At 33.7% G+C, this 25,906-nt stretch overlaps 1 protein-coding gene across 1 annotated transcript; it reads left to right on the forward strand.

The window, feature by feature from the left end:
* Positions 1 to 7,790: 7,790 nt before the first annotated feature.
* Positions 7,791 to 24,768, forward strand: LOC145278116 (uncharacterized). Its single transcript, XM_080130402.1, has 2 exons — positions 7,791 to 10,934; positions 16,246 to 24,768. Exon 2 carries the CDS (start codon positions 16,443 to 16,445, stop codon positions 17,661 to 17,663), a length of 1,221 nt encoding a protein of 406 aa, XP_079986528.1. The 5' UTR covers positions 7,791 to 10,934; positions 16,246 to 16,442; the 3' UTR covers positions 17,664 to 24,768.
* The last annotated feature ends 1,138 nt before the right edge of the window (positions 24,769 to 25,906 follow it).

Here is a 25,906-nt window from a genome sequence, read left to right on the forward strand (position 1 = left end):
ATTATAAGAACTTTGTGAAAATCATCATCTCAAAAATAGGTAAAGAACTATATGTGTCAATGTTTATAGAAACACTCCCATTCACAGAACTGTGAACACTATAAATGTCAATCTCTCGGTCTATCTATCTGTATATCATAAATCTCCTCTCATTGAGTATTACATGTTCCCGTCAGCTCCTTTAAAATGTACACTATCTTTCCACAATATGAACACTCTAATACGCACAGTCAACAACAATGTATAATACATCGTCATTTCTTCTAAAATAACACCCAGTATGCAACAGGTTGTATTGAACTTTTTCTTTATTTGGTTGGGATTACTATACAAATATTAATATTTATATTTACTCCAAGTTTACAGAATCTTTTGGCTTCTAAGCTTAATCTTTACTGATTGCTTATATATATATATATATATATATATATATATATATATATATATATATATAATGAGAAGGAAAGTATTTCTTTCGAAATTCTGCAGATTAAGAACAATCCACTTAATTTGTGTTTCCTTTTTGAAAATTAAATGTTTTTGACTCTTCTTAAAGTGTTTTTAACATATTTTATTAATTATTTGTTCTTATATATATATATATATATATATATATATATATATATATATATATATATATATATATATATATATATATAAGCAATCAGTAAAGGTTAAGTTTAGAATCCAAAATATATATTTTATTTAGCATTTCTGAATCTTTGAGACAAGGATTGGTTATTCGTTATTCGTATTATTTGGATTCTTCAGACTACTGTTCTCATCTTAAGTGTCATCTTCACAACCTGTCGGTCGATGTAACTTCTGACCTTCTTCAGGTGTATCTTGTTGAACTTGAAAATATTTCTGTCAAACTCGGGAATTTGGATGGAATTTTGAACGGACCTCTTTATTTACTTCAAGAGGATAGAAGAGGATAGCTTGCTCTCATTCCATCAGCCATGACTAACTGGATAGAGGTCCTAAGTAGTTCGTAATTGTATTTTTCGATTGCCCACACTGAAAAAAACCTTCAAAATTCAGGAGAATATCATTTTTATGACTGACTTTTCCAAGTACTCTAGCCACTGCACCACGGACCCTCTAGCCCTCTGGTCAACAGCTTTAGTCCTGTCTCTTTCTGAGATATTACTAAATCTTTGACATGACTGTGAAAGCTTCTCATTGACTTTAGTTGTTAGACTATGGTTCATGTCCATGATGGAGATGACGTTTATTATTGATAGCTTTTGTGATCTCTTTTTTAGTTGGCAACATCCTGTCTCTCATCTGAAGTATTAATGCGATTTTCAGTTTGTATTCTAGACTACATGATATTTAGGGGTTGGTTGGTCTCTTGGTTTCTGTTATGAAATTAGCAAACTTGAGTTTTTCCAAAATTTGTGTGCAGGTCGTCGCTTGATAAGAGTCCAACTCTACGGCATACTAATTTTGAGCTACTAAAGGTTTATCTTTAGACCCTTTGAACTTGCAGATCAGACAAAGATCTTTCCAGCTGAAGAAAGGTGTCTTTTCTCTTCCCCCAGTCAACCTGATCTAAAGCAAATTTTAAAAAAATTGTCAGCATCCAATGCTTTCTTACTTTATTATTGCTTCTTTTGCCATTACACGCTTTCAGCTTTTGGTAACCTACACCCAATGACGTAGGTTACTTAAATAAAGACATACATTGTTTTGTTTTTTATAGAAGGGGCTAGTTTTAGTTGAGATTAAAACACGTTGAAGTCTGATTGGTCCTCGTGTGACCAAATCAGCTTACAGATACTGCTCTTTGCATTAACTCGAAAACTAAGATGACACTCACTGTTCAGTATCCTGTTTGTTATTCACTAAAACTCATGGGAACTAAGCTTCTGATCAGCTATTTAAGACTTGATGGACTGAGTGTATGACTCTCGCATTTTCTATAACCCTTTGGTAGTGATTGCTGACAGTCATACAGACAACTTTACTTTCAAAACATCTATTTTATTGAAAGCAATAAAAATAGCGATTTCTGTGCTTAATGGTGGTGGCACATTCTGGGATAAACATGGCTGACTGTTTGGTTTCTGTTAAAATTTCTCAGATGGAACTGTCTATACCGACGTGTAACTAGTCAGTTAAGTGTGATGCAATAGAGGACACATTCTTTTTAAACATGTAACGCGGATATGAATGTTTGAAAATTGTCCCAGTTAGCCGTAGAGTATTGATACACTGTACGATGAAGAGGTATATATGTTATATTATGAAGCTTTTTTCTAAAGTTCAAATACACAACAACACATTTGGTATAAGCAACAGTCCGTTTTTATTCCTCATTGTTTCTCTGTTACAGTGGATAGAGAGAGGAGTGGGAGAGCAACAGAGAGAAGTATATTGTTGCGTCCGCTTGGTTGACAATCAAATCCCAATCTTCCAATCTTTTTTGTGTCACTTTTTCCTGTCAACTTTTAAAAACATCAACATAACCAGATTCCTTTAACTGCTACATTCTTTCTCAAACAATAACACATTTTGTTTACATTCGTGAGAAATATTGAAACAATTCTGATTTAGCTGTCATGTTCCCCACATTCCATCTGCAGATGAGTGCCACATTTTTATCCATATAAATACATATGTATATACACCTATGCACATATATATACAAGCATATCAACCCAGCTTAGACCGGGCCCTTTGTGTAACATATATATATATATATATATATATATATATATATATATATAACCGATCAAAATTAGTGCTCTCTGAAGACTTTGCTTATCTTGTAACCACATGACCTCAATGTTTTAGACAGTGGTAAAGCAACTATTTCTGCCACCAGGTGAGAGGGGGTCATAAGATTTGCATCCCCTCCTTTTCATGGAATTACAATCAAGGATCTAAAATTCGTTTAAAAACAGTGTTACACACACACACACACACACACACACACACACACACACACACACAAAGACCCCCAAAAAACATATTTCAACCTTAAAAAATCATTTTGATATAAAATTTCAGATTTTTTGTTAGCTTTTTATTATTTTAATTTTTTCTGTTTTTATCCTCTCAAAATGCTGCACCCTAGCATGTGCCACCCGGAGAAGACCGTATCCTCTTTGCTACGCCACTGTTTTAAGACTGCTGCTGATATGCTCATGTCTGAGCGAACCCCAGTGCTAGTTAAAATCGTATACACATAATCATGTTGGCATACCATTTAAACAACACAAAATTAAATCATTTTGAGCCTGGTCAGTACCAGATGAGTGACCATTTGGGAATAGCAGGGGTTGTATGTAAGAGAATATCAACACATTTCTGTAAGAATTGCAATAACCTAATGTCGTCATATCTCACAACTTGTATATTCCTTAGAAACTTCCTCTATTTGAAGAAACAGGTTGAACCCACCTAACACATTTTTGGAGGGAAGGGTTATACTAAGATTTAACATAAAAAGAAAGATCAGGAGGTCATTTCTATGAAATTTCCAATTGAAAAATTAATGTTCTACAAATAAAAGGATTTGATGTAAACCACCTGAACAATTTGGGAGTAAAAAAGAAATTTAAATACCATCCATCATTTTTCACTTCCATCAATTTTAACATTAACCATAAGTCCAGGTAATAATCGACAAACTCCCAAAATGATCTTGTTACGTTTCTTGCATCTGCCTTTTCCTGTCTATCTGACATTACATTTTTCAACGCAATTCATTTCCACTGCTTTCTTTACCCTTGGTGACAATAAGAGGACTTCCTTTCATTTCTACTGCCACTTTAGAAGTGATTTAGCTAAAGTGTTGGGTTTTGGCGTGAGCCATGCTCCATCCATAAAACAAAAAGGGTTAATTTGATTGGCCAGATTTGATTGCCTGATTAAAGGTTTCCACAGACTCCATCTGCTTACATGACAAAGCAAAATAAGACAATAGTGACATCTGATCACAAGGTGATCTGGTGGCGCCCAGCATTAGAAACATCACACTTACTCCCTGGTTTACTTTGACCAAGAGGAGTGGTAGGACGTATCACATTCTAATGTATGGATTAAATAAAATCTATTCTGGCGATGATACTAAACTGTTTTGGGTATCCTTAGGCAAAATGTTCACTTTCTGCTACACCTGACTCCCCCGTAATTCACATTTCTCAATGTTATTTATGTTTTATCTGTATACCCTATTTCCAAACTCTGGAATGAAATTTGCTACCGGAACAGTAGCAGAAATTCATTATGAAGCCAATAGACAACAGAAGATATTGTGTTGTAAAAGAAACAGCTTATCTTTTAAACTTGTATATAACTATGTTTATCAGCTGTTTTCAAACTATTTGATTTCAGTTTCCAGTAATTGCTGGTTATCAGGAGGCACTATAGACTGTTTCAGGGTCATCCTCTTCTTAGTTATTTCACTGGTAGACTTGTATGTAATCGTGTTTATTGGGTGTTTCTACTTGTGGGATATTTGATTTGATGTCGGCTTCCAGATAATGTCAAGTAAGCAGGAGAGAATACACACCATTTGTATTAACTATTCAAGCACAGATTACAAAATAGATTGGCAATCTAATAAGAGATGGTCTCCACTATTTTGACATGGATACAGTCAGAAGAGGCCAGCAACATCTCTATCATATTATTTGGATTATTCCGAGTACTGTTCTCATCTTGTGTGTGATTTTTCCAAATATCTCGGAATTATTTTTTTTTTTACTCATATTGCCACTTGGACGTAAGAGGCTACTATTTGAAACCATGCTTAGGAAAGATTAACAAGATGTTGGCTCACGTGACTTTTAAACTTCTGCATATCAGTACGGTCAGGGAAGTAGGTAGTAGGAAGGGAATTTCAAAGTCTAGCTGTTCTAGGGAAAAAAATTATTAGAGTAGAAAGCTTTCTGGCATTTAGGGACTTCAACAGTGTACGGGTGTGATTTTGCTGCTAAGCGGGTTTGTCAGGGATATGTACATCGAGGGGACACAAGTGCAATGAGTTCATCAGAGCATATTCCATTAAAGTACTATTATAAAAGGCACAGCAATGCAACATTGTGACAGTGGGACAGGGGTTTGAGCCTAGTTGACAAAGTGGGACCGATTAGATTGGAGACCCAATTTTGGACCCTATCCAAGAGGGAGAGACTAGTGGTAGATGCAGCAACCCAGATGCATCTATCAGATGCATGCACGAATGATATAACTCCTGACCTTCTTTAGGTGTATCATGTTAGATCCGGGAATCTTTTAGTTAAACTTGACAATCTGCATGGAATTTAGAACTGAACTCTTTATTTAATCCACACTGGAGGTATTATTTGTTAAGTATAGCTACCCTAAGGATTGAACCTTTAATCTCCAGAGGAGTATCACTTACAACTGAATTTTACCAAGTTCTTTATCTATTACACCATGGATCTGCAAGGTAGAAGGTAACATTGACCGCAACATGTGTAAATATATCAAGATAAGAACTATAGTTTGAATAATCTAAATAATACGAATTATCAATCCCCATTAAAAAAATTTGGAAACATAATCTCTTTATTGTATTGTAATGTTTATGGTAGGTATTTGATAGAGCTCTAATTCCTCCGCCCCCTTAAAAGCATTCACATCCAGAAATTACCTAACTACAACCACAGGAATAAACTTATCTTTATCCCTTTCTGTACCAAAACCCATATGGAACTTCCATATACAAAGTTTCTTTCCTAGAACATCTTCTATGTTGAACAAAATACCACAAGTTATTCAAGTCTAATGTAAATAAATGAGCATTAAGCTACCATTTTAGATTATCAGTTTCTCTTATCTTATTCAACCGATTTGATTCCAATCCAAGTTGAAAAAAGTAGGGACTAATCCTTGCAATCTCGTAACTCTCGTTTTTTTTTTTTTTTTGTCCTTTAATCCTTACATTCTGTGAGGTGTGTTTCTGACAAAGAGGAAAAAAATTGCTGCTTTCTTGGTCAGAATCTATCCATCTAACAGTTAATAAACGATTTTTTGACCTTGAATCAATATGTTGTATTTCTTTTTAGTCTTATATCAAATGGCTCCATACTTTGTCTGGAGTGATATCCATTAAAAAAATCCTTTCATGGTGATGGTCTCGATCTAACAGTAAATCTCTTTAACTCTTATCCTCAAGTGATTTCAGGGCCTTGAAAAATAGTGACAAATTAGTAAAAAAAAAAAAAATTAGAACCTTAAGTATGACCCCAAACTGATGAGGCCCCAAAGTGGCATAGTCACCTCTTACTTATGACTGCCACATCGAATTGCTATAACCCTTAATAGGGAAATAGTCAAAGAGGTTGATGACTTCACATAGCTTAGTGCCACCTTCACAACTACAGGGCAGGAAAAAGATGAAATCTCAATTACAGTCAACAAGACTCACCCTGCTTTCTGTTGGCTTTATAACTGCCTTTGGTTATGAAAATGAAATCCAGCTAATGACCAAATGCTGCATCTATCAGGTCCTTGTTCGCAAAATCCTTCTTTATGAGTGAGAATCCTGGCCTCTGCAAGCACCTGACATTCCAAGGCAAGAAATCTTTGATCGATCGTGTCTTTGATGCATCACATCCCAAACGCCATAATCCATACACAATGTAAGCTTCCTAACTTTGAGGAAGTATTTCTTATTAGTAGATTCTGATGGTTTGAACATGCCGTTTGTTATCCACCAACTGACCTGATCTACAAGGCAATAGCATCAACATCACCACTGGGAAAAGTAGTACAAGAAAAGTAGTAGTCAATTGAGAACACAACTCGCAACAGTCAAAGCTGACTTGGAAGCAATGAGTGGCCTTGCGTCTTAATTGTGCAATGCCAAAATCAAAAATGGCTGAAGTATGCTGAGGAGTCAGCAGTGGGCAAACCTGGTTGGACTCCTTTGACTCATGATGTGGTGAATTCACTTGGGCCTGACTCAACCTACCGTGGGTGAGTATTGTCATAAATACAAGTAGAAGTAAAAATACTGATCACCACTCCCAGGTCCACTCTAAACGTGGAAGTACCTGTCAGAGTTCAAAAGTAAGTATCATTTGTTTAGAAAATATAAATTTCCAAAGGAAATTGATCAGTGATTTGTAGATTTTTATCTTTAGCTACTCCACCCACAAGAATAAAATTCTCCTCTTTTAAGTGATTGTCTGTGAGCATCCTTAAAATTTTGCAGACAGAAGAAACACATTCTACAAGCAATTAAGCTAGAATTTAGTAAAAGATCAGTTTATTACATAAATTACAGGTAAAACAATCTCCCATTTCTAGCCCATTATATATATTTTTAGAGCAGTTAACTAACTTTTTAACATAATTATAAAGCCACACATAATCGTCCAAAAAAAGAACATCTCTTCCTAACAAAAAAAAAAGCACAGAATTTATCTTCCATAGCATAAACCATTTTTTTTTTTTTTTTTGGCGAGAGGGGGGGGGGGGCGTTAGAATGGCTTGGAAATGAGGGATCACTTTATGTTAAATTTATATTTCAGTTTGTGTTCACATCATCGCCTAAAAAGTGGAATCGCCTTTTTGTGAGGAAGGAGGGGGTGATTTTACTAAGTATGTAACTCTATAAATTCACTGAAATGGACCGCCAAATAATATACAAAATATGAAATAATCCAAAGAGGGAGGATATGTTTTAAAAACTGCCAGTGTGTAGTATATTTATATATAAAGCCATACTTTTTGCCCAAGCATGAAGTAGTGTTGACACAACTGGACTAGTGCACAACTCTCCCTCTTAGACATGATCTAAAAACCTCTAATCTAATAGATCCAACACTGTCTATGCAGCTTAAACTCATGTTCCATTGCCTCAGTTTTGCATCCTTGTGTTGTTTTACAAGTAACTAGCAGAGAGATACGACGTTGCCCAGCATTGAATGGGGATCAACGAATGTTTCACACTCCCATATTTTAATTGTCATCAAAATCGGTGAAATCGACCATTTTTCAATCAAATTTGTGGTAAGTCTAGAGGTTCATACAAAACTACCTACCAGCATAAATAAATACTAAATGTAACACAAGTACAGTAGACAAATATTTATTTACAAACACAAACAAATGACAACACTGTAATACCGAACAACACAATAAAACATTACTCACTTCAATAGTGGGTTTACCGGCTGAGTGGGAGGAATCAACCTGTCTAGAGTTCTACTCTGTCTCTCCCGTGGGCGTAATGCCCACGGGGGTAAACATGTGTCCCCTTGTTGATGCTCAAACTCGTTCTTTTTTTGTCTCTGTCTCAAGGGAAATCACTCCTTACCCTACACCGTAACCCGCTGTTGTTCCTTTTATTCTCTTACAAATTGATTGATTGGCTAGTCTAGTTAGGGACCCATCATGGTGCACCGAAAGGAAACTTTACATGCCCCCCCCCCACAGTGACTTAGTCCACAATATATTGTATACATTGCACTGTAGAGAACCTAATGTTAATTTTATAAATTTTTTTATATATAATGACTTGAATTAACGTTTAAAATGCAAAAGTCAAATATCAAAATTCAATTGTGCTCTAAACAGAAACATTCATTTTGAATGCACCTGTCATATCAAAGAATTTACTGTTAATTTTAAAAGTTGGGTGTTTCTGCTTGTGTGGTAATAAAGCTTCTCAAATGCACTAGTGATGTTAAGCTGTATAAGGTGTTTATTTTAATCAAAACTGCCTGGTTCTTCTCTCATCAGATTTTTCAATATTTATCCAAAACGTGGTGAAACGACAACAACTACAGATGGCAGTGATTGCTGAGAATACAGTTAGGAGATTCAAAGTTCCTATCCATTGCGGTTACCACCTGATGAAGGCCAGAGGAATAGTTGGCTGAAATGTCGTGAAACAACAACTAATAAAGATGAGAATAATAGGCTGCAATAAATAAATTAATATAATACTCATCTCAATAATGAATTCCAATTAAAATCATATATAGACCATTATGTACGGACCCGACCATGGAAGATCAGATAATAAATAAATGTGAATTTATAAGATAAAAAAATCTAACGTTAATCGCCCTTTGGGGCTCGTGGTGCAGTTGATAGAGACGTTGAATCTCTACGGTTCCAGATGATGATTATCTGAAGATAGCGGTTTCAATCCTACCCAAAGCTGGCCAGAGGCTTACTTGGCCCAAAACATGATGAGACAACAACTATGGATGGCAGTGATTGCTGAGAATGCAGTTAGGAGATTCGAAGTTCCTATCCGTCGCAGTTACCACCTGACGAAGGCCAGAGTAATAGTTGGGTAAAACGTCATGAAACAACATCTAATAAAGATGAGAATAATAGTCCGCAATAAATGAATTAATATTTATCCAAAATATTTTGATACAAAACCTATCTAAGAATATTGCCAGATACATAAATTACCTTCGTGTGAAATTTCACAAATATCGGCCAGCTGTTTCGGAATACATAGGGAACGAACTCACACACAGGCACAGAGATACAAAGTTTCTTTTATATAATAGTAGATTCAATGAAATATTCTCCCCCGAATATGCTGCTCTTGTGTCACTTCATTTTAAATTGCCTTGACCAACCGAACAAGCGTAAACATCCCTTCACTGTCCACATCCACAGATTCCAGAAAGGTTTCTTCTCTTAATAGCGTTTTTCCTCAAACTGATAGACTTTGCAATCCCTTTCCTCCTTAACATGTAGAAAGTTAAATGTAATGTGAACAAACATAAGACTAGACAACTTCCCATTTAGGATGCTCCTAATTCACATCAGTCCTTTACGTTTCATTGGCAATGTGCCTGCTTTGTTTACCGTGAACATTAGTAAAAAAAAAAAAAAAAAAAGTGAAAAAGAGAGGGGAGAAAACAACCTAAAAACAAACCAGTGTAAGTCCGAAGGTCAAACTAATTAAAAAAAAAAAACAAATTAAAAAAAAAAAGGTAAATGTTTCGTTTAGGTCCACCTCCACTATTTTCTTTAAAATGACGACATTTATTGGTTTTCGACTATGCTGAATACGAAAATCGCATTGAAATGTTGCAGAGATAAGTAGTTATCAAGATAGAAAAAAATGCATTATGCACGTGCACGGTAATTTTGGCGGCCATTGTGCCTGCTTTGTTTACCGTGAACATTTGTTAAAAAAAAAAAAAAGTGAAAAAGAGGGGGGGGGGGAGAAAACAACCTAAAAACAAACCAGTGTAAGTCCGAAGGTCAAACTAATTAAAAAAAAAAAAAAATTAAAAAAAAAAAACTACCGCAAAAATCTTTACGTATTCGTCACTGAGCGAAAATGTCATATTCCAAAAGTCACATAAGTATTTTTTTAACTAAGAAAATAAAATTTTACGAGGAAGCGAGTCATTGTGTTTTGATCCGCCTTGTTGAAATAAATAAAGGTAGACAAGTCGATTTAAACTGCCGCGTTCAAAAGCAGTCTTGTAATGACTACGATTTACTATTAAAATCATTAAAAAATGATTTTCAACATTAAAAAAAACTACTTGATCAATTTATATGACTTTTGGAACAAAACAAATTTGTAACTTTTCGTTTTTTTTTTTCTCTCTTACTTACGTGAAGCAACAAACAAAACAACTAAACGTCAAAATCAATTTAAAATAATAATTTACAAAAACAGAAAAAAAAAAGAGTTCTGAAATAAACAGGAAAAAACAAACAAACAAAAAAAAAACACAGGAAAAAAGAGTTCTTTCTTTCTTTCGTTCGATTATCTCCCTTGACTTTTTTGTCTTTCAAAATATTTCCCATTGCAAATGTCAATAAAAACAGTAATTTTATTGACTCCCCCAAATCCTTAACTTCTAAAGATTTTATTGTTCTCTTTTTAATTAAAAAAATATTAATTCCATAATGTTGTATTGCCTCGAAAGAGAAAAGATAAAGCAGCATAAAAAGGATAAGTAAGTATTTTTCTTCTGTTTTTGTTTTCGTTTTGTCTTGTTTGAGATAATGTCGTCCAATTGTACAATAGTGTCCATTGGAATATCACGCTCATTTTACTTGACATTATTCACCTAACATGCTGCATAAAATAAAATGACCTGAAATTGTACTCTTGGTCGCGATCAGGCATATTAACCTAATCGAGCGTGGCCTACCTAAACAGAAGACCGTTCTACTAAAATCACGTGACCTGCTGACGTATGGGTATCAGAATTTTTGTAGGAATTTTTGACACCCCTAACACGAAACTGCGAATAAAATATAAAAAACTCGTAATTTCTCTTTTAAAAGTGGGTTGTTTATTTTCTTTATGGATTATCCTTTCAAAATAAACTATTAAAGTTGTATAAAAAGTAATAGAAATAGTATTCTTTTATTTTTAAAAAAACAGTAATGAAATTAATTTAATTTTACGAGTTCAGTATTTTTCAATTTTTAAAGTTTAACAATCTATCATAATTTTTCTATTAATTCTATTTTTACGATATTTTCAGGGTCAATGTGAAATGTTATGCTCTTTCCAATAAATCGAATATAATATTGTAGACAAACGATTTTTTTTTAATTCAGCCCCCACCATTTTGAAATGTCTATTAAAAAGTAAATAATTAATTTACTCACCAAAGTTTTATATATCAGAAATTGAAGATAAAAGATCAATAAATAATATATTCAAATTTAAAACAAAAAAAGTGTTTTTTTAGAAATTTACCTGTAAAATCCGAGGTTTAAAACCTTTTTTTTTTTTAACTACATTGTTTGTTTGTTTTTTTTCTTTTTTAATGAAACCTTGGTCCTTGCTCCTTTAATTGAAAAAAAAAAAATTAGGGGTTGAATTACATTTTTCGAGTGGTTATAAGCTTGGAAACACAGGGGAGGGGGTCGAATTATTCAATATTTTTCACAGTTTCTGACACACCTACGTCGCAGAATCAAGTACAACGGCCACGGTTAGGCGATAGATGACTATTACAAGTATGGTCAATTTTGGGAAGGAGCAAGATTGGCGACTGAGTGCAAAATACTCTCGATCACATGAAAGGAACCAATCACCATTATGTTACTATGCAATAGGTACGTGCAAAATGAATGCCGATGCTCAAAATGTATAAACATTTTGACCCCCCCCCTTACCAAAAATCAGAAAAGTAACCAATTTTATTTAAATTTTAAGAATCTATTAAATAATGATCACAAAATATAATAAACCCAGTTTTTTTTATTTAAATCTTAGTGGAAATGTATTATTTTGTTAAAACAAAAATAAAGTTATGGTTTTCAGTAGTATAAAAAAAATATGAATGAATTTATTTTTGCGTTTTTTATGAAAATAAAGCATTGTAAATTATAATGATAAAAACAAAAAGCAATTTTTACATGAATATTATGAAAAAAGCCCCTAAAGTCCATATTAATAAATTCGATATAACTCAAAGAAAAATTAATTTCTCGAACTACTGATATAATCATTGAATTAAGCATTGTTTATTTAATATTTTCACACAAAAAAATTATAATTGCAAAAAATATTTTTACTTTTTTTTTTTTTAAATTACAGGTTTCACATAATTTTTATATGTAAGATTCTAATATTTTCCTTGCTTGCATGAATGTGAAACTTTTTGCATAACATAATTTTTATATAATCTTGAAAAAAAAAATGTTATAATTTAAAAGCGAGATCATAGAATAATAACATTAAAAAATTGCAAAAATACAAACGTTTACCATAGGACTGTATGGATGCACAGCTGGGATAAAAAAAGAAAAACAGCACCCCTAACCTCCGTTTAACTACATGACGTTATTTTCAGTCAGCCTTTTGACTGCCTAAGATTTTGGGCTTCTGTATAAATCCATCTTTAGAGACTCCAGTTTTGTTAACATTCTGCCAAGCGAGAATTTCTCACTTTTGGGGGTTAATTAAGTTATTTTTTGTACAAAGAAGGTGTTCTTTTTAATTATTTAATTCAATATCTTAGGACTTTACTAATTATCATTGAAATAAACCCAGAAAACTGATATTTATCTTTTAAAGGATTTATACAATGAATTTATTTAACTTCCAAATTTAGCTGAATTGGCTAGCTCGCTATAGAAACATTTTTTATATTTTTTTTGCACGTGTACAAATATTTTTTTTCCTTTTGGAAATTAACTTTCAAATACAATCAAAAAGTACTCAGAAATCTACAAAAGAAATTATGATAAATCGGTTTTCAAAACTATGTTCCCCTATCTTTATGCCATCATTTTTGCCTATACCTACTATGTAAACAATAATATCGGTATTTCAAAAGCAGTTTTTAAATAAGCAGAACTTCTTTTCCAAAAATAAACAGTATAAACAGAACTGTAAAAAAAATAATAAACACTTTTTATCTATTTTAAACACTATGTACATAACTTTTAAAAAATTTTAAACAATATAAATAGAACTTTTTAAATTTGAAACCATATAAATAGAATTAAAAACAAAAGATAAATATTGTTTACAAATGCTTTTGAATATACGGGAAAAGACTTTCTCCTTTTCATTTCTTTGCCACATAAATTCCATCAAATACGTTCCAAAAGTTTCTGTTTCTTACTTTTCTCATTTTTTCTTTACCTAGTAACAAAATCAAAATAAATTGAACCATTATTGGTTGTATACGTTTTCTATTTTCAAAATACATAAGGTTATTAAAATTGTAGTTATAAAATTGCATTACAAGTGAAAAATATTAATAAAAATTTTATACAATATAAATAGAAGTCTTTATAATTGGAAAAAAATATAAACTTTTTAAATAATCATGCAATTAAATTTTAATCGGTGATTAGGGGAATTTGGTTCCATTTATGTGAGATAGGCATTGAGAGTATTTTGCCACTCAATCCCCAATCTTGCCAGATTTTGTTTAATTCTCAAAGAAATTGCTGAGGAATTTTTTTTTAAACTCGTCCAAAAGTGACTGTATTTTCTTTTCCGAAAGATAAAGAATTATTTCACGTTTGGGCACGTTCAAGTAAAAGGGAATATATTTTGCCGGTAAAATACTGTAGTAACGTTTTATTTTTAAAAAAAGTGTATTTAATTATTAATTTAAAAATGCACCCACTTTAAAATATTTGTAAATGAGATTCTTTTACAGCCCCCCCCCCCGCTTTCCACTTTTTTTTTTTTTTTGCTAATATAGATGACATCGTCTATTTCCTATGAAGTGTAATGATGTAGACACCAGGTAATAGCTCAAGTAGGTTAATATACATGATTGTCAAATAGTCACTTTTGGACCAGTTTTATACATTTTTCAGCAGTTTCATTTTTGTTCTAAACAGACTTGACACTACTTGTGTTTGAAAATAAATAAACGCTTTAAAATAAGTTAAAACACAAAAAATATCCAGGTAGGTAAAAAAGTAGCGTATATTTCATAAATTTGTTTTGTTGTATTTTTTCACTCCCTTTTTTGTTTTGTTCGCTATTGTAAAAGACGCTTCAAATATAAAAATTTGAATATTTAGCTGTTTTTGTTATTGTTACTTTTTCTTGTTTCTTTTTGTTGCATTTTCTCAAATTTTGAATATTCTTCGGTTTCATTGCTTTTTGTCAAATTTTGAATATTTTGCTGTTTTTTTTGTTTTTTATTAAATTTTGAATATTTTGCTTTTTTATTGATTTTTGTTAAATTTTAAATATTTTTAAAATTTTGTAATATTTTGCTGGCGTTTTTGTTGCTTTTTGTCAAATTTTAAATAAGTAAAATGACCAACTATTTTGAATTGCATTTCTTTGTAGTGATATCGACAAAAATAGTATAAAAGTTGAAGTTTTTTTGTAAGGAATGGGTCTTGAGAGCTTGCAGTATTTACTCAGTCAGTCCCAAGTATCGATGAATAATCTAGAATCAGTTCTGGAAATGATCAGAATAGTTTATGATTTGAAAGTTGCCAAAAATGTAAAATAAAAACAAAAACAGACACTTTGCATGTGAAAGTTAGAATATTTTTAGCCTATTAAAAAAAAGTACATAAAGTTGCAAAAATTTCCTTTGAAAGAAAACAAATGAACATAACATAATCAAATCTTAAAGAAGAGAAGAATCCAGGTTGTCCTTAAGGGGTGTATGTCTAAACAATATGATATAAAGGCAGGTATACCTCAGAATGCCAACATCAATATATTACAGATGAATCAGTTCCCTGTGAAATTTCCACAAGTCCTGCTAGTTATTATTATTATTATTATTATTATTATTATTATTGTTGTTGTTGTTGTGCTGACTAGGAATTTTCAGTGATAATAATCGGCTTTCTTCCCTGGAATCTCAGTGACAACAATTCTCCACAGATTTTCATTACTCTACACCATTTTCAATAATTATTGCAAACTATTTTGTGTAGTCACAACAGACATTTACGTATGACTTTTCAATGGCATCAACCATTGTTCTTCGCTAGGATTTGAATGTCAATAAATTCAATTCTAAGGTGTTAGCTTTCGCATTCTTTTAATGGAGTTATGGTCACTGTTCTCTCCCCTTGGTCCTTTTATTTATTTATTTTTGACCACTCATGATTATTTTCCCAGCTGAAGCTGCCACCACCATTTTCTGGAGGGGAAAGGGCGCAGTTAATTGAAATGTTCTGCTGTTTCTGTTCTCTTTAGTCTTATCTGGTTGCGGTCCTTCTGTTGTTTTTGTTTTACTTCTATCTTGAATTTATATATAAAGTCAGAGTTCTTATTTGTTAGCTTGTTTAAATGCTGTTTTTTCTTATAAGAAAAGACTAAGTCACAAGAGTTTAACATGTTTTTTTTCCATTTGGTTTGATTTCATTTTTCTCCCTGTCTTTTGCTATATTTCTCTTTGTTTTTTTTTTCTTTTATTCTATTAAAATGCAGGAACAAAATACCAGATTTGCAGGGATACTATTTATGCAGTTGGGCAACAAGATGTCTATTCACATTACACTTGAATTTCTGCATGTCAGTACAGTCAGGGAAGCAGGGGCCCAGGAGGAGATTTACAAGTGCAGCAGTCTAAGGGGAAAAAGCTATTTAAGTAGAAGGTATTATGACATCTAGGGATTTCTATAGCATGGTGTGCGATTTTGCTGCTTGTCAGGTTTGTTGAGGGTATTGTTGTTTCTTTGGAGATACATATTTTTTGTGCATAATTTTTTTGCTTGAGATGACTAAGAAATATTTTCAAATATTTTGTGTATGATTTTTTAATAAACAAAAAAGTTAAATTCTAATTTTTTCTCTGTTTTCTATTACAGATTTTAATAATCGTGAAAGCGTTTTTGATATTTATACATCATATCATATGCAGAGACTGGAATCGATTCAATATCTATGAAAATAAAGATTCAAGATTAATTATTTAATAATTATTTTTTGTAAAGTAAAAAACATCATATTCAGAGATACAGCAAGAAATATGTCCATTTAGTGTAATTCTTTTGAAAAGATAGACATGGAAATAAATACTGAAGAAGGTTTCCATTTATGTGATGTATGTGGACTAGATTTTTCAGAGATTTCCAGTTTAAACGAACACATGCAGACAATGCACAACATCATACAAATCCATACAAACAATACACATATACAAACACACATGAATGAGAAATCTGAAACAAATGAAACGTGGGATTCATCAACAAAACATGTTGAAACACAAGCTGGAGTGAAACTGTATTTGTGTGAATTATGTCAAATGTCATTTCCACATGAATCAGACTTAAGACAACACGTCAAAGTACATATTCAAAAAAATTATCTCTCGGTTGGAACATCCGAGATAGCAAGTGAATGTCTGGCATCCAGTAGGATGCCCCATCTCCAGCTAGAACAAAATGATAAGAAAATAGAAACATGTGATTCAGCAATTTTGCAGAGTCCTGATACAAAAGATTACGATGCTGTGGAGAAATCATTTTCATGTGACGTATGTGGGTTGAGATTTTCTCGTCGAATCAACCTGACAAAACATATTGAGACGCACACTGGCATCAAACTGCATTCATGTGAATTATGTGAAATGTCATTTCCACACGAATCTGACTTAAAGCGGCACATCAAGGTACATACTGGCGAAAAACCTTTCTCTTGTGATTTGTGTGATGCAGCATTTGCACAGCGGTCGCATTTGAAACGTCATTTCCGAATCCACTCTGGTGAAAAGCCTTATTCTTGTGAAGTTTGTCATTCAAAATTCTCATGGCGGTCGCGGTTAAAGATGCACATGCAGATGCATGCCGGTGTCAAGCCATTTGCATGTGAAGTGTGTGATACAACGTTCTATCAACAATCAGATCTGAAGCGCCACCATCAAACACACACAGGAGAGAAACCTTTTAGGTGTGAAATCTGTGCAGCATCCTTTGCACAACGGCCACATCTAAAGCGCCACATGCAAGCGCATTTTGGTGTGAAGCCGTTTGCGTGTGAAGTGTGCGCGGCTGCATTTTTGCAGAGATCAGATTTGAAACGCCACATTCAAACACATTCTGGATTGAAACCGCATTCGTGTGTTGAATGCGGGGCAGAATTCTCGCAGAAGTCACATTTGGAAGGTCATATCCGAACACATACTGGAGAGAAACCATATGCATGTGATTTATGCAACGCTTCGTTTTCACGGCGATCAAATTTGACGCGACATGTGCAAAAGCATTCGGCTGAGAAATCCTAAAAAATCGAAATCAAAAGAAATGCACAAGTGAAAAAAATACAAAGAATTGCTTAAGACTTTTACTGATCAAGACTGATGAAATGAGTATATGCTACCCCTATAAATCAAATAATGACGAAATTCTTGAGTACAGTCAGTTCCCAAGAGGCAGTCTTTTGAGGGTTGACAGCCTGTCCGCAGTATGAGCAATAATAAGAATATAATTACAAATTACTTAAGACTACTACCTGATCATGGCTGAAGGAACAAGCGCAAGCTACACCTGTGGACTAAAGTTTAAAATCTCTGTACAGATTTTTGTCGAACTTAGGATCTGAATGGAATTTTAAATGGAAACCTTTATTGAAAGAAATGCATAAGTGAAAAAGCCAACAAATTTCCTTTATAATATTGGATTATTTGTGCTACTCTTTTTTTTTTTATTACATTTTCACCCCAAACAAGGCACATTGCCACTTTGGTGTAGGAGGCTACTATCAGGGGCAACAACTACTGGGGTACTATGTTGGGATTTGGGCAGCAAGATGTCGGTTCACGTTACACTTGAACTTCTGCATGTCAGTACAGTTGGGGAAGCAGGGACCTGGAATGGAATTCCGAAGTCTAGCGGTTCTGGGGAAGAAACTGCTGGAGTAGAAAGATCTTTTACATCTAGGGATCTCTACTGTGTGGGAGTGGGATTTAGCTGCCTGTCGGGTTTGTCGAGGGTGTCTACGTCGTGAGGGCACAAGTGTCTTCAGTTCACTAGAGCATTCACCATTAAAATACTTGTAGAACAGGCAGAGGGATGCAACATTTCATCGATGGGACGGAGGCTGATGCTTAGATGCTAATTGAGGGCCTATCAGATTGGCTACTCTCTTTTGAACCTTGTCAAGGAGGAAGAGACTAATAGCAGATGCACCAGCCCAAATGTAACAGCAATACCCCATACATGGGCGAATGGTGGCCTTATAGAGGTACAGGATACTTTCGGGTGTTAGTAGTTTTCTAGCACGGTAGGGAGAGCCTACCTTCTTCGCAGCGGCCCTGGCAATGCTTTCAATGTAATTGTTCCAACTCATGTTTCCTGTGAACGTTAGGCCAAGCAGTTTGAAAGATGGACTCTCAGATAAAGAGTCACTGGCCATTGCTATTGGTGGCAGAGAAGGTTTCTTGTAATTATTGAAGGAAAACAGTTTAGCCTTGGCAGCATTGAATGTGACCATCCATTTTTGTCCCCATTCCACTACAGATTGGAGGTCGTCCTCTAGTGTTTTTGCCATTTCTTTAGATATGTGTTCATTTGTTTTCCTGTCATGCCTGTTATAGAGTGTGGTATCATCAGCATATATACCCATCTCAGAGGCAATTTTGTCGGGGAGGTCATTAATGAATATTAGGAATAATAGAGGTCCAAGGATAGACCCCTGAGGCACTCTCATGTTTATATCATATTGTCAACCTGGATTTTTCTCTTATCTAAGAAGGATCTAATTATGTTATGTATTCTTTCAGTGATACCGTATGATCTGATTTTCTTGAGAAGACCCTCATGCCATACCCCATCAAAAGCCTTAGATATATCTAGAGCTACCGCTGTACCCTCCCACGCTTTGTCCAGTGACTGGTATATATGTTCTAAGATTACAGTGAGGATGTCTGCTATGGAACGGGCTTGCCTAAATCCATATTGTTGGTCAGTCAGAAGTTTAGCATCTGTAAGATGATGGACTAGAGCTTGGTTAATTATGGTCTCAAATATTTTGGTGAAAAGTGGAAGGAGGCTAATGGGGCGATAATTTGATGGGTCAGTTCTTTCACTAGAATTCTTGAATACTGGTACTATAGAAGCAGTTTTCCAACAGCGCGGAAAGCAAAATTCATTAAGGCATTTGTTGTAGAGTTTGGAGAGAACTGGAGCTACTTCAGCTGAGCACTTTTTTAATAGCACAGCTGGAATGAGATCGGGTCCACATGCTTTTGAAATTTGATAGCATGCACGTCTGTCCACAAAGAAAAGTCAGGCAGGGGGTGGTTGGTAGGGTCCAGTGTGGAGTTTGAGGCAAACCGACTGGCAAGAATATTAGCCTTGTTGGTTGCTGAGCAAACAACCTTGTGATTGTTGGTTAGTGGGGAAATTGTTGATTGCCCATTATTTACTACACTGTTGTAGATTTCCAGAAGTCACGAGTTCCTAATTTTTGTGCTTCGATGTGTTTTTTAGTGGTTTCAGTAAATTCTCTTGTAGCTGTCGCTATTTCTTTCTTAACGTTACTTCTAGCTTCTATGTACTTCTGTCTGTTTGAACTGGACTTAAGTCAGTTAAATCTGCAGTATGCATGCTGCCTTTGAGCAATGACAGTTGCGCAAGTAAAAATAAACCATTGGGGAGAGTGGGGCTTGCTATAAAATTTCCGCATGGGAACATGTGCTTCAATTGCTGTTTTGAACCATTCAGTGGTTTCATTTGTGCACTGTTCAGCAGAAAGAGAAATATTTCCCCATGGGGCATCTCTGATAAGATCTTTGATGACTTCTCAGTCAGCCTTTTTATAATATCTCGTTGTTTTGAGCACTGGCTCTTCAGTTTTGGCTCTAGAGTTTAGGGTGTTTTCGACCATTATCACTGCATGATCAGCGTTCCCGTATGGGCTGTCAGCATTTGTTATACAATCCTCGGGAACTGTGGTCAGAAACAGATCTAGAAGTGATGCTTGTTGTTCTTGCTGGTCAGGGAAACGGGTTGGAAACGTAACCATTTGTGATAGGGAGTGAGATATAGCAAAGCTATGTGTTGTGCTGCCTGCTGCATCTGTGTAAGTAGAAAATCCAAGCCAGTTTTTGTGGTTGACATTAAAGTCACCAAATACATGTACTTGTGCGCTAGTGCCGAGAGAGAGTGCTGTGTCTATGCTGTCAGAGACTTTGTTTATTATGGTGCAGTCCTGGGTCGAGGGAGAGCGGTAGAGAAAATAAAAGTAGCTAATGTTATGTTGTATGTTTAGTCTAAAGCACATAAAGGCTTGATCGTCCGATTCTAGATTTGTTGCTCTAGTCAAGGGGAGAGTGTTACGAATGCAGACTCCCAGTCCGTGCATATGTCTGTCAGAGTCCTTATGGCAGAGTGGGAGATAGCTAGGCATGTTAAAGTAGTTAGAGGGGATGGAGGAGTGTGATGTTTCTGAAATTTTGAAATGTTAACAAGTACTTTATCCACTACACTGAGTTTTTGCAATACCTTATCTGTTAAACCACATGTCCTTGTGGGCTGCAAGGACCCGTGGCATCGCAGATATAGTACAGGGTAAAATTCAGTTGTAAAAAGCGTTCGTGTGAGAAATCTTAAAAAATCGAAATTTAAAGAAATGTTAAGTGAAAAGCCCCCAAAATTTCTTCTATATCAAACTTTTATCTTTATCTAATCTTAAAACTTTAATGTGGTCACATAGATCTTTGAAAAATGATATTAAATTTCTTTTGGTGGCAGAATCATCTACTAAACTATAATCGTTCAAAGCTCATTAGAATTGTTGCTACTTCATGTGTTATTGGTTCAGGAAACAAATTTCAGTGCTTAACTAAAAATGCCAGTTTTTAACAAGTAAAAAACCCTTAAAACTAATATCATCTTCACTATGTTTAGCCATTTTTGCACTCTTAACTCTAGGCTGCTTTGTGATAACTATATTCTTTACTGTAATGTTACAATCCCTATTCATAATATAAAGAAGTAATGTAATTTATTTGGGTTACTATTTTGACGTTTATGAAATTTTGAAATGTTCTTTATCCACTACAGCATGAGTTCTTGCAATCAGTACATGTCCTTGTGGTCTGCAAGGATTCGTGGCATAACAGATAAAGTACTAGGTAAAATTCAGTTGTAAGTGACACTCTTCTAGAGGTTGAAGATTCAATCCTCAATATGGATGATACAAAGAATTGCTTAAGACTTTTACCCAATCAAGATTGATGGAATGAGTTTGTGCTACCTTTGTAAATTAAATAAAGTGTTCCATTCAAAATTCGGTTCAGATGCTGAGTTTGACAGAAACATTCTTGACTTCAACAAGATATGCCTGAAGAAGGTTGGAGGTTACATCAGCTGAAACAAGATGAGAACAGTGGTACAAATATTACAAATAATATATAACTGTTTTTATAGATATTGTATAGAAATGGGTAGCAGGGCAGCACTACTGTCAAAAGAAAAATAAGATGCCTTCTTTCCTTCGCTAGTCTGTAATAGACCCTTCGACATGGTTGAGAACCCACTTAGCTCCTCTATCAGGGTAACATGGAAAGCAGATGACTGATGTAATACAGAAGCAAAGAAATATTTCTGTTCATGGTTCTGTATTCATTGTGCTAAACAGAAGATACCCCTGGGTACAATAGTCAGGATGATCACCCAGTATGGGCACTGCTCAGACAGAAAGAAACTGCAACCTACTCTGTACAACTGCAAAGAAATCTATCGCAATATATCAAAATCATTCAAGAAATAGCATGAATAAGGTTCTGAATCAGAACACCTTGCTCGTTAAGGATTACCATGATAGACAGGTGCCACCTGATCGTCATCAAACTACTCTCCGGCAACCAGCAAAGAATAACGAGAAAAATCATGGATAGAAGAAGCAGAAGATGACAGCGGTCTGAACACCTGGGCAACATTAAAAATGAGTAGCAATAAATTCATTAATGCATCAAGGTAGAGAGATGGATAAGCAGGTAACCATGTGAATGAATGAAAAGAAGTTGCCAAAATATTACTGTTTATATGAATAGATAAGAACGATTTTTTTAAATTAATTCAAGTATTTGAAATATCAAACAAGTAAAAGAATGGCAAAACCAAATTAGAAGATGAAAACAATGATGTAATAATTGCAGTGCTGTTACTCTTAGGTGACACTTAAGAACAGATCTTGGCATTTATTAGAATGAGTGTGTGAAATAAAGTGTTCCATTCAAAATTCCATTCAGATCCTGAGTTTGACAGAAAGATTTATTAGTTTGACAAGAAGGCTGGAGGTTACATCAGCTGAAACATTGTGTGATACTCAAGATGAAAAAAATGGTCCAAATAATTCATATTTTTATCTTAGAAGTTATTTTCACACCATTTTAGCTGATGTAATTTTTTCTGATCTTTTTGGGTATATCCTGTCAAACTCAGGAATCAGGTGTAGCTTGCTCTCATTCCTTCAGCCACAATCAGGGAGTAGTCTTAAGCAATTTGTAATTGTATTATTATTATTATTGCTTATGCTAAGGATAGACTATCAACCCTCAGAAAACTGTCACTTAGAACTGATTTTTCTTTGCAATTTTGTCTGTGGCACCATGGTTATGACTGATGAAGAACACAGAATACTTTAGATATACTGACATTTTAATCTTTCACCTTGAAAACACACACACACAGAAAATATTAAAAACAAATTAAACACAATTGAATGTGCCATAAAGTTTACCTATAAAACAGAACACTCAATACCTTTCCAAGATATACTTATAATAAAATCCAACAGTAATCTATCCTCCAAAGTTCATCACAACACTACAAAGAAAAATGATTATATACATTTCTACTCACACCAAAATAAGATAAAAACAGGCATGATAATTGGTTTCTTCCTATGTGTATTCAGAATTTGTAGTCTAGAATATCTGGACGAAGAATTCAAACACATCACAAAATCCTTGAAACATTGCAATATCTCACATATGATATATTAAATGCAATATATATATATATATATATATATATATATATATATATATATATATATATATATATCTTTTCCCATAATTTTTTAATTTTTTATCTTACCTTCTAAGCTTTTTATATTTTTAATTTTATTTGTTTTTCTTTATTTCTTTGGCCGGTTTCCCATCTGCTGTCTCCGTTTTATGGTATAAGTATACCTATTAATTAAATATATACATCAGCCTACTCATTTTTATTCTATGCATTTGTTTACTTATATTTTACTATATGCATTTACATACACATTTATTTGCCTTATTCCGGAGTTTGTAGATACCGGCCATTCCCTCCCCTTAAATTGTATGTAAGTATGTATGTATGTATGCATGTTTTTGTTTAAGTTGTATATGTTTTTGGATATGTGTATATATTTATGCATGCGTGTGTGTGTGTTTATATATATATGTATATATATGTGTGTGTGTGTGTTATTGTATATGTATATATATATGTATATATATGTATATGCGTGTGTGTATGTATGTACATGTATGTGTGCATTTGTGTGTCTGTATGTATGTATATGTATGTATATATATATATATGTATGTGTGTGCATATATGTATATATAGGTTTTTTAAAAAAATTTTAACTTATTAATTTGCAATTTTTAATTTATTTATTTTAATTTTTTTTTAATATAATAGACGCTCCATTTTATAAACTTAGCCATTTATTTGTTCCTCTGACTCGTGTTTCTTAATTTAATTCTGGGACTTTCACGTGCATATTTAAGTTGACCTAATTATTAACGCTAACTTTCACGCTTTTTGTCTGGGTCAGTTTGACCTTGCTTTTCAAATTTAAACTTTCACCGTTTTTCCGTTTTTTTTTTTAAACCTTAATTTACTTGATTCCTCCGGCCTTGGCAGACGTGTTTTAAATATTCTCTCCAGTGCTTTTTATGTGCACATTTGAACTTTTCTTTTAATGATTTGGAACTCATTCCATTTGTGATTTTTTCCAAGGAATTCTGCCTTTTGGATCATTTTGGACCATTTGGAACTTACCTGTTGGATTGGAAATTTTTAATTCGACCATGTTTGGATTTTACCATTCTTGGATTTTTTACCCTTCACCGGACTATCCATTCATGTGAAATCTTTTTATCATTTTTCTTTTACCTCCTATTCTCCTTACCTCACCCTTTTTTTAACCAAGTAAGATCTGTGACTTACTTGTAGTTTCATTAAATACTTTTACATGCAAAATCCAATCCCGCATTTTGCTAATTCCTGCCCTCTGATGAGAAGGAGAGTATTTCTTTGAAACTCCGCGGATTAAAGATTATCCACTTATCTTGTGCTTCCTTTTTAAAATTAAATATGTTTTTAACTCTTTTTCAAGATGTCTTTTAACATGTTTTATTAATCATTTGTTCATATATATATATATATATATATATATATATATATATATATATATATATATATATACAGGGTGTTTTTTAGAGGTGATGAACTTTAAATTTACAACTCTACTTACATTAATTGCATGATTTGACAACTATCAGTCATTTTCAGTTCAGCTTCGTTTGGCAATTTATCATAAAGAGACTGACATCATCATCACAGCGTTTCACTCCATCTCATGATTCATCGTCAGGTAGTGTTTGAGTCATCCCTCAGATCCACATCAAAGTATACCTCTCTTAAGGGATAGTCTGTGAGGATGTGTGCAATAGTCTGCACATTGGTTTTGTTGGGACACTGAGATTCCTGTACATAGCCTCACTTGTGCAAATTATTCTATGCTTTGGAAACCTTAGCTTGGGTACCAATTCAGTGTAACCCACTCCTTCTGGTCAAGTTCAAAGCCTTCTTGGGGTCTTTTTTGTTTGCAAATTGCAAATGATACAATCAATTTACTGAGAGAATCATTTGAACAAATAATTCCATGAAATAGACCTATTAACTAGCCATCTCGTTTATGTGATTTAACCATAGAATCTCATGTCTACACTGATAAATCAGACACAATAGACCACTTAGTAGGTAACATATGATGTGTTATTACTGCAATGCAACCCAATTTAATGTGTAGAATTTTTGAAAATTGGACTATATTATGCTATATATGCATGCGCTGTGGTGGCCATATGCCTAAAATTGTATTTAAATTATAAAATGTCAAAAATTAATCTTTGGAATAAACTACATATTTGTATGATAAAAATCTTTTTCTGTGATTTATTTTAAAAGAAATAACAGATGACAATTCAAAGTTAAAAAAAGCTTTATTACATATCAATAAGAAAGAAGAACATCTTTAGATTAGATGGTTTATAACATCTTTTATTTTAAAGGCTTGTGTTTAAATATATTCATCTCTCTCTTCATATATATATATATATATATATTATGGCTAAATACAAACCAATTAGCACGATTAAAAAATGAAAATAAAGGTTAGCTAACCAGGTTTCGTTTCTCGCTCAACAGAGCTAAATCGAGGAAAATACGATTTTAAAAAATAGTCATGAAT

This window comes from Euprymna scolopes, chromosome 6 (genome assembly GCF_053919585.1).
Source record: "Euprymna scolopes isolate OS-2025 chromosome 6, ASM5391958v1, whole genome shotgun sequence".
NCBI classification, from domain to species: Eukaryota; Metazoa; Mollusca; class Cephalopoda; order Sepiida; family Sepiolidae; genus Euprymna; species Euprymna scolopes.

What these genes read in the sequence shown, in the direction of transcription:
- LOC145278116 (XM_080130402.1), top strand. Translation starts at nt 16,443, where the DNA reads ATGGAAATAAATACTGAAGAAGGTTTCCATTTATGTGATGTATGTGGA.